Source organism: Quercus lobata, chromosome 8 (assembly GCF_001633185.2).
Source record: "Quercus lobata isolate SW786 chromosome 8, ValleyOak3.0 Primary Assembly, whole genome shotgun sequence".
NCBI lineage: Eukaryota > Viridiplantae > Streptophyta > Magnoliopsida > Fagales > Fagaceae > Quercus > Quercus lobata.
In genome coordinates, this window is record NC_044911.1 from 3907 (window position 1) to 19490 (window position 15584).

Genomic DNA, 15584 nt, shown 5'->3' on the forward strand with positions numbered 1-15584 from the left:
ATATATATATATATATATATTTTCTATCCGAATCAACAGTTGCACCAGCACTAGCCCGGCCATCAAGCAAGTGTGCCTTTGGAGCTTTATATTTGATTGCACAAAAAAGAGAGAAGAGTGCGAGTTACCTATTTGGTTCAAGAGTGCGAATTTGGTTTGTAAAAATCAAATTTTCTAAAATCTTCTTTTTCTTCTAATTGTTTCCTCTATTTTCTTTCCACTTTTTTGACATAACCAAATAATAGAAAATCATAACTTTCTCTATACCATATACTAGTTGCTAACCCGTGCGATGCACGGGAAAACTATTGATTATAAAAATTTTTAAAAATCCAGCAATGAGTAAAGAATATAAACTTACAACTTTTTTGTTACAACTTTGACGTGGCAGTGGTAGAATGTTGTTTATGCACAAAAAAATTATTTATAATAAAATCTAAGAAATTTAGAAAAGAAAATTGGGTTAATAATATGCATATTATAGACATTTTGTTAGTTAGTATTTTAAAAAAAAAAAAACGAAGAAATATTTAACTTCTATACTTTTATCAATCCTACTTAGTCATAGTAATAACAATATAGACAATTCAAAACAGGGAACAATATGAAAATTATAACACCTAATTCCATTATCTTTCATGTTGAATCCAAACGAATAATCAATCAACCAAAAATCATAGCTTTAATTAAGAAAACAAAAAATGACATGAACCCAAATAAAAAGTATTTAAGGTGAAAAATTAAGATCAACCTACTAGGACGCAAATATCAAAAACCCCAAGACTTAAAACTTCCAAATTTATAGAATCCCCAAATTCTACTTCAAAACCAAATAAAACCCTTCAAATTCAACAAATTTATATTTCTTTGAATGGAGGTTTAACCACAATTACCAAAATTGTTGAAATATTTCGTCCAAACTTATGCATCACACGTATATTAATCCATACTATTGGGTTTGGAATCTCTCCCTTTCTAAAGTGGAAGCTGATGAGAATGAAAGAAAGATTGGAATGAGTTGGAGTTTGTTAGGACATATGTGATTCACTTGTTAGGAACATATGTCACTATGTTATGTAATTGGCTAATCCTTTGACAAAACGCACTTTATTTGTATTTGGGTAGAACTAGGATGTGTTTAATACTTCAAGAAACTTTGTTTCAAGATCAAGTGTTGAAGCCATGCAAGTCTGTCCAAGATACAAGCTGATACAAGCTGAAAAGTGCAAGTTTATTAAAACTCGACAGCTAGTATCTATCGAGCTTGAAGAGCTGTTCCAACCCTATGGCTCGACAGCTGCTTGATAGATGGCTATCTGTCGAGGTTTAAGAAAAACAGATTTTCTGTTCTATTTTCTTCAAATCCGTGATTATGTGTTTGGGCTTTCTTTCTTTACAACCCTAGACATATAAAAGGATTATTTTAAGGACCGTCAAAGTGGACACAAATTGCACAAGTGTTAAGCAAAAGTTTGTTAAAGCAAATTGTGATTGGAGACAGAGTTTGCCCTAGTTCATCGTTCTTGTGAAGAAGTTGTTGTGTTTGTGCATCATAGGGTTTTGTGACTAAGCATCTTCTTGATCCTTGTCGTCTAGATAAACTGAAGAACTTTGCAGTCAACAACTTTCTCTAGTTGGTGATTGAAGTCGCATATTGGGATTCGCGCAATTGGTTAGTCACGTACTACGAGCTGTGCATTACAAAGAAAGATTGTCACTATAGAACAAGTCTAATTAGGTATTGGGGTAAGGGTTCAACTGTATGTTGGTATAAGGTACTGGGATTCCTTTACTTGTAATCGCTTGTGTTTAATAATAATGGATTCTCGGGAGTGGTGACATTAAAATCCCCCGATGGGGTTTTGTCTCGGTGGTTTTCCCCATTCGTAAACAAATCACCGTGTCAATTTATTTTCGGCTACATATTTAGTTAATTGGTGATTTGTTTGTGCTATCACATGTTTTGCATATTAATTGAATTAATTAATTAACTTGGCTAATCGATAAATTCATCACAAGGGGTCAATACATTCTTGGCCTATCAAGTGGTATCAGAGCAGGCACACTTTGATTAGGGTTAATCTTTATTGTGTTGATCCATTAACCCCTATTTGTCATGGATAGAGGACAGTCATTAATTATACCTTCTTTATTTAATGGCACTAACTATGCATACTGAAAAGTACGCATGAGAACTTTCTTGCAATCTTTAGAAAAGAAAGTGTGGCAAGCTGTTGAGATAGGTTGAACCAAGCTGAAGAAAGCGCTGGCCGATTGGGATGATGCCAAGATTAAGGCGGCAAGCTTCAACAGTAGGACATTGAATGCTTTATTTAGTGTGGTCACTAATGAGAAGTTCAAAAATATATCATCTACTGAAACTGCTAAGGAGGCATGGACCATTCTCCAGACAACCTATGAGGGAACCAAGGCTATCAAAGATTCAAAGCTTCAGAGGCTCACTACAAGCTTTGAAGAAATCAAGATGGAGGAGGTTTTGCAAGTCTTTGGTAAGAACAAACCTAACTTTGATGGGTTAAATCACCTTAAAATTGTAAGTATTCCCTAAAGATTCTAATTTTTCATTATTTTCCTATGAAATTTATATTTAATGTCTTTCGAAGATAAAATATTCACATCCTTGAATATTCATGTCAATATTAGTTAATTAATCGAGTAAAAGCCATTTTCTATTGAGCTCATGATAGTCAGCATACTCATTTTTTGTTAGAGTTGGCACTTGGTAGTATAGACTATAGACCACTAATTTCAGTGCAAACCTCGAATACGATTAGGTTTGTAGATCGAGTAATTGTTCAAATTTTATCAATCATAAATGAGCTTGAAAATCAAATACTCTTCAAGAGGAAAATTTAATGAACTTATTTTATTTAACAAAATTTTTTAAGAAATGCACTTTGGTAATAGTTGGTTATCCATGGTGTAGGTAACCATGATATTGAATGAGGCTCTGAGGTTGTACCCACCAGCAGCTTCACTACTTCGAATAGTTCACAAGGAAACCAAGCTGGGAAATGTGATTATACCAGCCGAAGTGGAGATTGCTCTACCAACAATCCTAGTCCACCATGATTATGAACTGTGGGGTGAGAATGCAAAACAATTTAACCCGAAGATATTTTTAGAAGGCATTTCAAAGGCAACAAAGGGCCAAGTATCATTCTTCCCATTTGGTGGGGGTTCGAGGATATGTGTTGGTCAAAACTTTGCTCTAGTAGAGACCAAGATGGCTTTGTCACTCATTTTGCAGAACTTCTCATTTGAGACGTCCTCATCCTATGCTCATGCTCCTTGCTCAATCATAACTCTTCAACCTCAATTTGGCGCTCACGTTATATTACATAAGATATAGTACCACAAAGTTGTTCTAGTTAAGCAAGATTTATCACCATTGTTCCTCATGGGTTATTTGGTGTTCTATTTATTATTTAGTGATTAAAAACTCATTTTCTAAAGAACAAGAAACAACATATTATGATTTCCACTCTATTATATTATGTTTGTGTTTCTACATCCATTATTGCATTAATTGAAGGAAACAATCTTGAATAATGTTAAAAATATATATAATTAGAAATATACATCATTATTATTGGTAAATTTTCATTTTTAAAGTGTAATGTTAATTTTTTAATCCTACCCAAATTAAAAACCCTTTGACCGATTATAAGATCCCGATTTTAACAACTTTATTGAAAAGGCTAGAGTATATGATGCTAGTAGAAAATTAATGAATTTCCCTTAAGCGTTCTGAAATTGAAATATTACACATAGGGAGATAAAAATTCCATTGATCTCTTTGGACTTAGCCAAAAAACTAAGGAAAAAAGTGTAAGAAAATGAATTCTCCAAACTGAAGCAATTTATTTAAGAAATGCCAACCAAATTTTCTAAGCACCCTTCTGCAAATCAACCACCTTCTTCCACGAGTCTTGGCTCGATATCTCGTCCCACCATCTCCCCACATTTTCTCTCGAAGTGAATGAATTACCCTTATTAGTGTCACTGACCAAGTACTGAGTGTTGGGCAAGTGTGAAAGATTAGCCAAATAAATTTCATCACTAGCCCAAAACCGAGCCTCCCCGAGCCTCTTTTCATAGATGTCAAGCACTTTCGACAGCTTCTCTTCATTCTGCCTGAAAACTACTGTGTCTTGCTTGATATTCGTTCGAGGCACGAATGCAAGTTGAAACACCTGTTGGGTCCCAATAATATTATTACAAATATTAGCAATCCAAAATAACAATTACACATAAGAACACAAAATTTATGTGGAAAACCCTTTCTCTTTGGAGGGAAAAACCACGGGACAAACTCCGAATAATTTCACTATGATAAAATCAATTACAATAATTCTTGTGTATGTCTCTCGGCTAAAGAAAAATCTCTCTTATTTTTCTTTGCTCTCTCACACACACTAATTATCTTTTTCAAATGTGACAACACTTTGCTCTCTCATTTTTATTTTCTTCTCTGTGCACAACTCTCTCTTGGTTGTCTTCTTTTTCTCTAAGCTACTCCCTCTTGGCTGCTATCTCTTCTTTTTCTTTCTTGTACAGCTTTCTCTTTCTTTGCTCTTGCACATACTCTCTTTGTGTCTTCTCAAAGACGGTAGTAACTTGCTATCTGCTTCCTCCTGTGTTCCTCCCAAGCAAAAATCCCCTTTCTCTCTCTTGATAGAAATGTAGCAGACCTCTAAATGCTCTTTTAGTTTCTTTCAGAGCATCATGAAGATTCATATATATGTCTTATTGAACCTGAGGATTCGGTGATGGCTTGATGGAATTCTCGTTTATGGATAATTGACTCAAATGAAATTTACATTTTAGCCCCAAAAAAAAAAATTAACACTCTGACTGACTCACTGAATGCATTCGTTATTTTGTTGAACCTCAAAGTTATTAGTATTGGTATTAACTAATATACCAAATATTTTAGGCATTTGGAACAAATGGATTGCCCATTTAATTTTGATGTACAACCTTGTGCTGAATCAATCTTCTATGCCTTTTTTAATCTTTTTTCTTTCTTTCCATACTACAAGTTTTAATTGTTCAATTAAATGCTATAATAATACTTAAATGTATTAATTAATAGATACATGGACCCTTCCATAAAAAAATAAAAAGATTTTAACTAAAAAAATATAAAGTATAAACAAAGAAAAGGGAACACCAAGAATTTATGTGGTTCAGCTTTCGGACTACGTCCATGGGTGGCAACAACAAGAAACTTTCGTAACAAATTTGGAGAATACAAAATGATGTAGAGACATTCTCACAAAACTCAAACCCCAATACACCCAAAATTATTCTCTCTCAAAGACAAAGTTTACTACCTCCATAAAATGTTTGGGATTAAATACAAAATTTGAGGCTAAACCTAAAATAAGTAGAAGATTTCCCTTCTCTGGAATTCTTGCACAGCACTCATTAAAGTGGTCTCTCACTATGACCTTTTGCCACACTTTTTTGTATCACCAAACTTGTTAGACTCGCCACACAAATCAAATAAGAGAGAAACATATATATATGACTAAGAGAGAATACAAATCATCTGTAACATTTTTTTTTCTACCAATTTTTCCCCATTTTGTTTTTTTTTTTTGTCCACCAATTATGATATGTCACATGTTCTCTTTTTTTCCATTTTAAAATTTAGTTATTTTATAGGGAACGTAAAAAAGAATACATGATAAGAATTAGTTTTTGATCAAGAAGAAACCAAAGTCAACAAAGGAGAATATGTTGTTATGCACCAAAAGATATGCAATTAAAGCGTGAATGAAACAAAAGTGACACATCTCCATTGTAGCTTGAATTTAATCAAACCACCTAAATGAAAAATCCTCCTACACCTCCATCATAGTCTCCATAAATTACCTCAAATTGCAACCCAAATCAATTCAAAATATGAATATAAGGAAAAATCTAACATCTTCACCATAATTAAAATTCAACTAAGCAATCTTTCAAACAAGTCAAAGAAAGAATTTCTAAAATTCTCCTACACCTCCATCAAAGTCTTTATGGATTATCTGAATTGCAACCCAAATCAATTCAAAATATGAATATAAGGAAAAATCTAATAATCTTCACCATAACTAAAATTCCACCAAGCAATCCTCCAAACAAGTCAAGGAAAGAATTTCTCCTTAATCCGAAAATGAAGAATTACAAATTGCACCAAGCTTTTCAAAAATTATCCACAATGAAGAGATTTTGTAGATCACCAAATTTAATCAAAATTTAAGAGCTTTTGCGAAAACATAAAGTAGAAGAAAGCAAGAAAGAACTCAGCTTCCTTTAAGCTTGAAGCGCTTAGTTGGGCTTGGATAGGTCTAGAGATGGAGGCTTGGACAGGTTGAAGATGGTGTTCTTGCAATACTAGATGAACATTGAAGCGGCCAAAGATTGGCGCTAAGCATCACAGTAGAGTAGAGATTCAAGCTCAATGTCGACAACTGCGGAGGAAATGAACAATCATGCAAAATTGTGGTTTTTTAAGTTTTAGCTTTATAAGTATTTAAAACTATACACGAGGATCGAATGCACACAAACAAGATAGCATACTTGAGAATATATAAACACTTGTGAAGCTTAAATTAGATTATCGAGACCAACAAGCTCTCTTAATGTGATCATGCCCAAAGGCTTTGTGAATGGGGATTTCAAAGTTGATAGCTTCTAATAAACTTGTTGCATTGTCGGACGTGAATGTGGATTGGTGTGCAAGCATGCCAATGCTATCTTTGCCACTAAAACCACCTTCTCCACAGCTTGCCTTGTAGGCAACGCAAGCCGTTGATCCAATACATCTTCTAATAGCACATCATAGGAAGTTGATGCAAATGAGGTTGATAGAAATGATGAGATCAAATCACCCGGATGCCTTCCCATAATTACTTCTAATGTGACTACTCCAAAACTATAAACGTCGCACTTTTCACTTACTTCCATTGTGTAAGCATGTTTTGAAAGTAAAAGATCAGAGTTTTACTATTCTTTCACATTGTAGAAGCAAGTTTTTAATAACATTTCTATTCATATAGTAAATTCCTTTGGAATTAGGTGGAGGGGGCAACTAAAGGAATGGAATTCTATTAAAATTTTGAATATCAAATAAGAAAAAGGGAATTCTTTTTCTTAGAGAGAGAGAAGGAGTGGGGTTACCTATGCATTATGTCATCTTAAAAAAATTTCGTTGAACGCATGAGTATTATAGGTAGTCCAAGCAAAATTTTGATTTAAACTATTCACCAAATAATTAAATCTAGTTTGAAAGAATTGACCAGTTGGAAAATGACGCTCACTCTGTAAAATGTGATTCTTCAATAAGTACGAATTAGTTGGATTTATTTATGCACAATTATTATGTAAAAAAATTAAAAATTAAAATCTCAACAATTGAAATTAAAAAGAACATTTTATTTATTGTAATAGTGGTTATGACCCTAAATAAAGGAGGTAACCATGTAAATTATCAATGATTAGTGGACAAAGTTTACCTACAAAATTGGTTGTAGCGCAAGGCTACAACCTTACTCAATAAAATAAAGGTGAAAATACATTTTTGGTCCCTACATTTTGGACCGATTCTCATTCTAGTCCCTATTTTGATTTTACTACTATTCTAGTCCCTAAAAACAGAAAATCAATTCTATTTTGGTCCCTACCATAAACCCACAACCAAAAAATGCATATGTGGCAAACAAAGTGCTCTGTTGGCAGGCTTTGCAATTAAAAAATAAATAATTGATCCTACGTGTCATTAGCCACACATCCATGTCATATCCACATTAGCAAAAAAATTCATTAGGCATTTAAATAATGCTATGTTAGCATTTTAATTATTTTTTTAATTAATTATTTTTAAAGCCAAAAAACAATAATTAGTTTTTAAAAAATAAAAAAAAATAAAAAAATAAAAAAATAAAAAGGCTAAAATTAGTTTAATTTCCTCATTCGCATTAGAGAAAGACAAGCTTTCTTATTCGAAAAAGAGCTCTATCTAGTGTGATGTATGGAATATACCTAATATTTCCCTTTTCTTTTTGGGCTGAATAATAATTAGTTAAAAAAAAAAAAAAAAAAAAGGCTAAAATTAGTTTAATTTCCTCATTCGCATTAGAGAAAGACAAGCTTTCTTATTCGAAAAAGAGCTCTATCTAGTGTGATGTATGGAATATAACTAATATTACCTAATTTCAACAAAGCAATCCTGACTTCTGAGCCCGACTAGGATTGCTTTGTTGCCATTCGCGTCTCCTATCTCTGTTTTTAGTGTCCAAATTTTTAGAAACTAAAAACAAAACTATCTTCTTGCTCAAAAAATTTTCCGAAACTGAATTTGGATTTCTAAACCACAAACGTTTGGCTAAAAGTTCTAACTACTCTTAGCCTTCTCAAGGCCTTTGAGTCAATTCTTTCTGACTTCTGAGCCCGACTAGGATTGCTTTGTTGCCATTCGCGTCTCCTATATCTGTTTTTAGTGTCCAAATTTTTAGAAACTAAAAACAAAACTATCTTCTTGCTCAAACAATTTTCCGAAACTGAATTTGGATTTCTAAACCACAAACGTTTGGCTAAAAGTTCTAACTGCTCTAGTTGAGACTGCTGCTAGCTTTCCAGCTACTGGATCACTGAAAGCTATATATATATATATATATATATATATTAAAATTCTTTCAATGGAGGTTTAACCACAACTACCAAAATTGTTGAAATATTTCGTCCAAACTTATGCATCGCACGTATATTAATCCATACTGTTGGGTTTGGAAACTCTCCCTTTCTAAAGTGGAAGCTGATGAGAATGAAAGAAAGATTGGAATGAATTGGAGTTAGACTAAATCACTGACACACACACATATATATATAAAAGTTTGGACGAAATATTTCAACAATTTTGGTAATTGTGGTTAAACCTCCATTCAAAGACTTAATATATATATATATATATATATATATCGTCCATTCTTATCTCTTCTTCACTTTCTTCTACCTCTAGCTCTCTCTCTACAAAGAAAAAATAATAATGGAAATTTCTCTGGACAAAGTTGCCACCTCCGTTCTTTTTGTTATAATGACAACGTTGTCATGCATGATTCTGAATTGGGTGTGGTTAAGACCAAAATATTTAGAGAGGTGCTTGAGAAAGCAAGGTCTTGTAGGCAATTCCTATAGACTTTTCTTCGGGGACACGAAGGATGGCTCTATAATGATAAAGCAAGCTTGTTCTAAACCCATAGAACTCTCTGATGATATTGTGCCACGTGTTCTCCCCTTTGAACATCACACGGTGAAGCATTATGGTATGTATGTCTACAATAAACTTCATTACCTAAAGATTTTGTTGCAGCAAACACAAATTATATCTCACTCATTTCCTTAGCAATAAGGTATGTATGGTTGTTTTAAGTCCTGTAACTTCTATTTAAAAGCTTCCAACTATGAATTAGCTCATGCCCAAAATCTTAAATCTGAACCAGAAAAACTAGACCGATTGATTAAACTATAAACAAGAATCTAAATTGGTAGCGGTGGAGCCAAAATTTTCTTGGGTAAAGCTAGTGTTACTACTTCTAAAATTAGTAATAGTTAATAAGAAACTCTCACTTAAGTAAGGTTGTCAAAATCGGGATCCTACGTAAGATCGTGAGAGGTAGGTAGGATCGTAGATCGTAGGATCAGATCGTGGATCGTAAGATCCTACCTATTTTCAGATTTTAAGCAAAAAACCTATTGATAGTAACTTTGTATGTTATATAATCACTTAAAATATGAATCCATCCATTAAAAAAAAAATTCATCATAAAATGTAATTTGCACGCACTACATTGTTCTTATGTCATTCTAACGAAACAAAATATATTCAACTTTTGACATAATGTATTTAAAAATTTCAGTACATGTTTAATTAGCAACTAAGTACCAAAATATTATCTACACATATGGAAAATGTTTTCCAAATTCTAAGTTCCAAATCCAAAATAAGTTAGGCTAGTTAGCATATAAAAACTAGCTAACTACAAATTTACAATATGTAATCCAAAAGAGAATTCTCAGTCTAAGGTAAACTAGCTAATTACAAATATGAAATCCAAAAGAGAATTCTCATTCTAAGGTTCTTCTAATCTAATCACTGTCATTGTCATATCCCATTTCATCATCTAAATATTTTAGGTTTTGTTTTTGAAAATGTTAAACTTAAGTACTATAGGTTTTTTTTGAGATTTTATGTTGACATAGAGGTAAATTTGGGACTTCAATTCATTATTGGCCTTCTGATAACCCGTTGGGCTTGTGAGTTTAGGTGGATTATCTTACCCAAATGAATCCCACTTAAAAAAAAAAAAAAAAAAAAAAAAAAAAAAAAAAATCAAGCCAAATGGTAGGATCGGTAAGATCGGTAGGATCCCATACGATCCTACAATCCTATGCGATCCTACGATCCTATGCGATCCTACACGATCCTACATACGATCCTACCATTTTTGCGATCCGGCTACGATTTTAAACTTTTTGGTGAGGTGGGATCGTAAAATCGTGCAATTTTACGATCCGGATCGCGATTTTGACAATCATGCACTTAAGAGTTGTGAAAATGATATAGACATAATATTTTTAAAAAAATATTGGATTTTTTTCTAACCTTCGTGAACAAATGTAGGCAAGAATTCTTTTACATGGCATGGCCCAAGACCCCGTATTAACATTATGAGCCCTGAACAAATCAAAGATGTTTTCACCAAGATAGGTGACTTTCAGAAGCCCAAAACAAATCCACTTACTAGATTGCTTGCAATGGGAGTAATAAACTACGAGGGTGAGAAATGGGCTAAACACAGAAAGATTATCAACCCTGCTTTCCATTTAGAGAAGTTGAAGGTTATATATTACATTTCTTATCTTTTTAAATCCATGTGGAATCAATAGTTGTGTCCGAATTAGATTATTGTTATCACTTGAGTAAAAAATGTTGTACCTTAGTTTGGAGTAGCATGATTTATCTTTAAAGTGATATTGTACAAATCACCAAGTTCAACACAAAAACACTTTTGTACTGAACTCCATAGCTAAGTTTCAAATGTCCATCTAGCACATGTTTGTGATCAAAAAACTTATAGGCATAGTACAATAATCACAATAGGGAATTGTTTGCATTTTGGTTATCAATAATGCTATAGACACAAACTATTTTACAAACTTTTTTACAAACGACTGATGTGGTGAGTGATTATTTGTAAGGGAAAAGATGACGTTAGTAATTGACCTAGACGAGAACCAGTAAGAATTTGTCACATAAAAAGTTTGTAAAAATGTTGTGAAATAATTTGTGATTGTAGCAGTACTCATAACTTAAAAGTGACAATATTTTTTGAGATGGGTAGTTAATGGGCAAAGTAGGGTTCAAACTACATACACTAGGCACCACAAAAGAATATGATTATTGCTAGATACTACCTTTGATTAATTAATTCAAAGTCATTATAGAAAATACTAACTTTGATCTATTGCTTAAAATATGATTGACCAAAAATATTGTGTGCAAATAAGATTCTAAGTACATTCAAACATCAGTAATGCTAGTATAGCAAATAATATTATATGTCCATTTTCTTCTTCTTCTTCTTTTTTATTAAAAAAAAAAAAAGACTATATGCCCATTCAAACTTTTAAATATGAATAATATCAATTAAATTTAAACTTAGATTCTCGTTTGCTCAAATGGGAAAAGTTTGACTTCTACCTACACCCAAATATTTTTTTTTTAATAATATCTTGTTTTAAAAGTAAAGAATAATTATCATAGGGTAAATGCTACAAATTTTAAATTCTATCTCTATAAAAAAATTAACTTAAAAACATCTATAGCAATCAAATTAAAAAAGAAAAAAGAAATAGTTATAAAGCATTTAACTACTTTGAATTCTTTATATAAATGAAAGGGTAATTCTTTGTTGGCAATTTGACATATATTACAAACCGCATGTGTATTATAAGCGTAGTTGGGATTCTATCAAAAACAATATAGAGTAATAGTATAGACATAACATTTTTTTACTATTATTGAAGTGGTAAATTGTTAGTAATTTTTCTCTTAAAAAAATGGTTATTGATTTTCATATGGGCTATATATCATTAGTAACTTGTCATTTGCTACAGCTATGAAAAAATTTGTGTAGAAAGTTACATATGGAGATTTGTTGAACAATATAATGTCAATAATCTTGTTTCTATTTATTATAGTTTAAACAATTTACATTGTGATTGCTATAGCTTATGTTACCTGCATTTTATCAAAGTTGCATTGATATGATTAACCAGTGGGAGAGGTTGACCTCTGAAAATGGATCTTGTGAGTTAGACGTATGGCCTTATCTTGAAAACATGTCAAGCGATGTGATTTCAAGAATAGCATTTGGAAGTAGCTATAAAGAAGGAAGAAGAATATTTGAACTTCAAAAAGAGCAAGCACAACTTTTTGTAAAAGTATCACAATCTGTATACTTTCCTGGACTAAGGTAGTGATTAAACATTCAACTTTGAAATTTAGTCAAGTTTGGTTCCTTACCCCCCCCCCCCCAAAAAAAGTCAAATTTGATTTTTATTGAGATAGGATTAACCAATTACAATTCAGTTTATTGAAATTCTATCATATCTATTAAAAAAATATATATGCTATTTTTTTTTTTTTTATAGGAATGTGCTATTTTTAATATAACAAGATTTCAATGAATTTCAACATTTGCTTGGCCGACCTTCCAAATAAAAATTATCATGCATCTGAAGTCTGATCATTGTTTTAAAAATCAGTAAGGTCAAAAAATTGATTTTGGCCCCAATTCCCAGTTTAACTCGGTTTTTGACAAATTTTGGGTGATTTTACCTGATCGGATTGGTTCCAATTCCTAGTTGAATCAGTCGGTCCTGTTCGGTTTTTAAAACCATGTCTCCAATGAAAACAAAATTCCAAATTTTATTGTTTATTCAGAAACGAAATTGGTTATAACCTACTTTCCTGAACATCTCATCAAACACAAAAGTTAATAGAGATCATCACATTATAATTAATACAATTTCCGTTTATGTGTCTTCAATCTTCTCAATTTACTAATAGCTAATATTTATGCATGCAGGTTTTTACCAACTAAGACACACAGGAGGATGAAGGAAATTGAAAGAGAAGTACAAGACTTACTAATGGGAATCATTAACAAAAGGGAGAAGGCATGCAAAGGCAGAAATGACGACTTATTAGGCATACTAATGGAATCAAATTCTAGAGAGATTAAGGAATTTGGTAATAAGAAGAGTGCCGGAATGAGTATTAAGGATGTAATTGAGGAATGTAAGCTTTTCTACCTTGCCGGGGAAGAGACAACCTCGGTTTTACTTGTTTGGACAATGGTTTTATTGAGTAAGTATCCAAATTGGCAAGCTCGTGCAAGAGAAGAGGTTTTGCAAGTCTTTGGTAAGAACAAACTTGACTTTGATGGGTTAAATCGCCTTAAAATTGTAAGTATTCCCTAAATATTCAAATTTTTCTTTATTTTCCTATAAAATTTATATGTAATGTCTTTCGAAGATGAAATATTCACATCCATGAATATTCATGTCAATATTAGTTAATTGATTGAGTAAAAGCCATTTTCTATTGAGCTCATGATAGTCAGCATACTCATTTTTTGTTAGAGTTGGCACTTGGTAGTATAGACTATAAACCACTAATTTGAGTGCAAACCTCAAATTTGATTAGGTTTGTAGATTGAGTAATAAATTGTGTTTCAAATTTTATCAATCATAAATGAGCTTCAAAATCGAATACTCTTCAGGAGGAAAATTTAATGAACTTATTTTATTTTACAAAAATTTTTAAGAAATGCACTCTGGTAATAGTTGGTTATCCACGGCGTAGGTAACCATGATATTGAATGAGGCTCTGAGGTTGTACCCACCAGCAGCTTCACTACTTCGAAGAGTTCACAAGGAAACCAAGCTGGGAAATATGATTATACTAGCTGGAGTGGAGATTGCTCTACCAATAATCCTAGTCCACCATGATTATGAACTATGGGGTGAGAATGCAAAACAGTTTAACCCGGAGAGATTTTCAGAAGGCATTTCAAAGGCAACAAAGGGCCAAGTATCATTCTTCCCATTTGGTGGGGGTCCGAGGATATGTGTTGGTCAAAACTTTGCTCTAGTAGAGACCAAGATGGCTTTGTCACTCATTTTGCAGAACTTCTCATTTGAGACGTCCTCATCCTATGCTCATGCTCCTTGCTCAGTCATAACTCTTCAACCTCAATTTGGCGCTCACATTATATTACATAAGATATAGTACCACAAAGTTGTTCCAGTTAAGCAAGATTTATCACCATCATGCCTTGTGGCTTATTTGGTGTTCTATTTATTATTTAGTGATTAAAATCTCATTTTCTAAAGAACAAGAAACAACATATTATGATTTCCACTCTATTATATTATGTTTGTGTTTCTACATCCATTATTGCATTAATTGAAGGAAACAATGTTGAATAATGTTAAAAATATATATAATTAGAAATATACATCATTATTTTTGGTAAATTTTGTTTTTTAGAGTATAACGTTAATTTTTTAATCCTACCCAAATTAAAAACCCTTTTACCGATTATAAGATCTAGATTTTAACAACTTTATTGCAAAGGCTAGAGTATATGATGCTGGTAGAAAATTAATGAATTTCCCTTAAGCGTTCTAAAATTGAAATATTAAACATGGGGAGATAAAAATGCCATTAATCTCTTTGGACTCAACCAAAAAACTAAGGAAAAAAGGGGAAGAAAATGAATTCTCCGAACTGAAGCAATTTATTTAAGAAATGCCAACCAAATTTTCTAAGCACCCTTCTGCAAATCAACCACCTTCTTCCACGAGTCTTGGCTCGATATCTCGTCCCACCATCTCCCCACATTTTCTCTCGAAGTGAATGAATTGCCCTTATTAGTGTCACTGACCAAGTACTAAGTGTTGGGCAAGTGTGAAAGATCTGCCAAATAAAATTCATCACTAGCCAAGAACCAAGCCTCCCTAAGCCTCTTTTCATAGATGTCAAGCACTTTCGACAGCTTCTCTTCATTCTGCCTGAAAACTACTTTGTCTTGCTTGATATTCATTCGAGGCGCAAATTCAAGTTGAAACACCTGTTGGGTCCCAAATAATATTATTACAAATATAAGTAATCCAAAATAACAATTACACACAAGAATACAAAATTTACATGGAAAACCATTTATCTTTGAAGGGAAAAACCACGGGACAAACTCCAAATAATTTCACTATGATAAAATCAATTACAATAATTCTTGTGTATGTCTCTCGGCTAAAGAAAATCTCTTTTATTTTTCTTTGCTTTCACACACACACACACTAATTATCTCTTTCAAAGGTGGCGACATTTTGCTCTCTCCTTTTTATTTTTTTCTCCACGTACAGCTCTCTCTTAGTTGTCTTCTTTTTCTTTAAGTGGCTCCCTCTTGGCTGCTCTCTCTTCTTTTTCTTTCTTGAGTGGCTTC

At 32.6% G+C, this 15584-nt stretch overlaps 3 protein-coding genes across 3 annotated transcripts; 2 read left to right on the forward strand and 1 right to left on the reverse strand.

Moving 5' to 3' along the window:
* Positions 1–2485: 2485 nt before the first annotated feature.
* Positions 2486–3396, forward strand: LOC115955382 (cytochrome P450 72A225-like). Its single transcript, XM_031073494.1, has 2 exons — positions 2486–2554; positions 2948–3396. The coding sequence occupies exons 1-2, from the start codon at positions 2486–2488 to the stop codon at positions 3371–3373; spliced, it is 495 nt and encodes a 164-aa protein (XP_030929354.1). The 3' UTR covers positions 3374–3396.
* Positions 3397–3911: 515 nt separating this feature from the next.
* LOC115955386 (glutathione S-transferase F11-like) lies at positions 3912–6981 on the reverse strand. The gene is made up of 2 exons (XM_031073497.1): positions 6790–6981; positions 3912–4217 (listed from the first exon to the last, which is right to left on the reverse strand). Exons 1-2 carry the CDS (start codon positions 6979–6981, stop codon positions 3912–3914), a joined length of 498 nt encoding a protein of 165 aa, XP_030929357.1.
* Positions 6982–9002: 2021 nt separating this feature from the next.
* LOC115957478 (cytochrome P450 CYP72A219-like) lies at positions 9003–14467 on the forward strand. The gene is made up of 5 exons (XM_031075723.1): positions 9003–9335; positions 10694–10911; positions 12304–12548; positions 13164–13542; positions 13943–14467. Exons 1-5 carry the CDS (start codon positions 9059–9061, stop codon positions 14366–14368), a joined length of 1545 nt encoding a protein of 514 aa, XP_030931583.1. The 5' UTR covers positions 9003–9058; the 3' UTR covers positions 14369–14467.
* The last annotated feature ends 1117 nt before the right edge of the window (positions 14468–15584 follow it).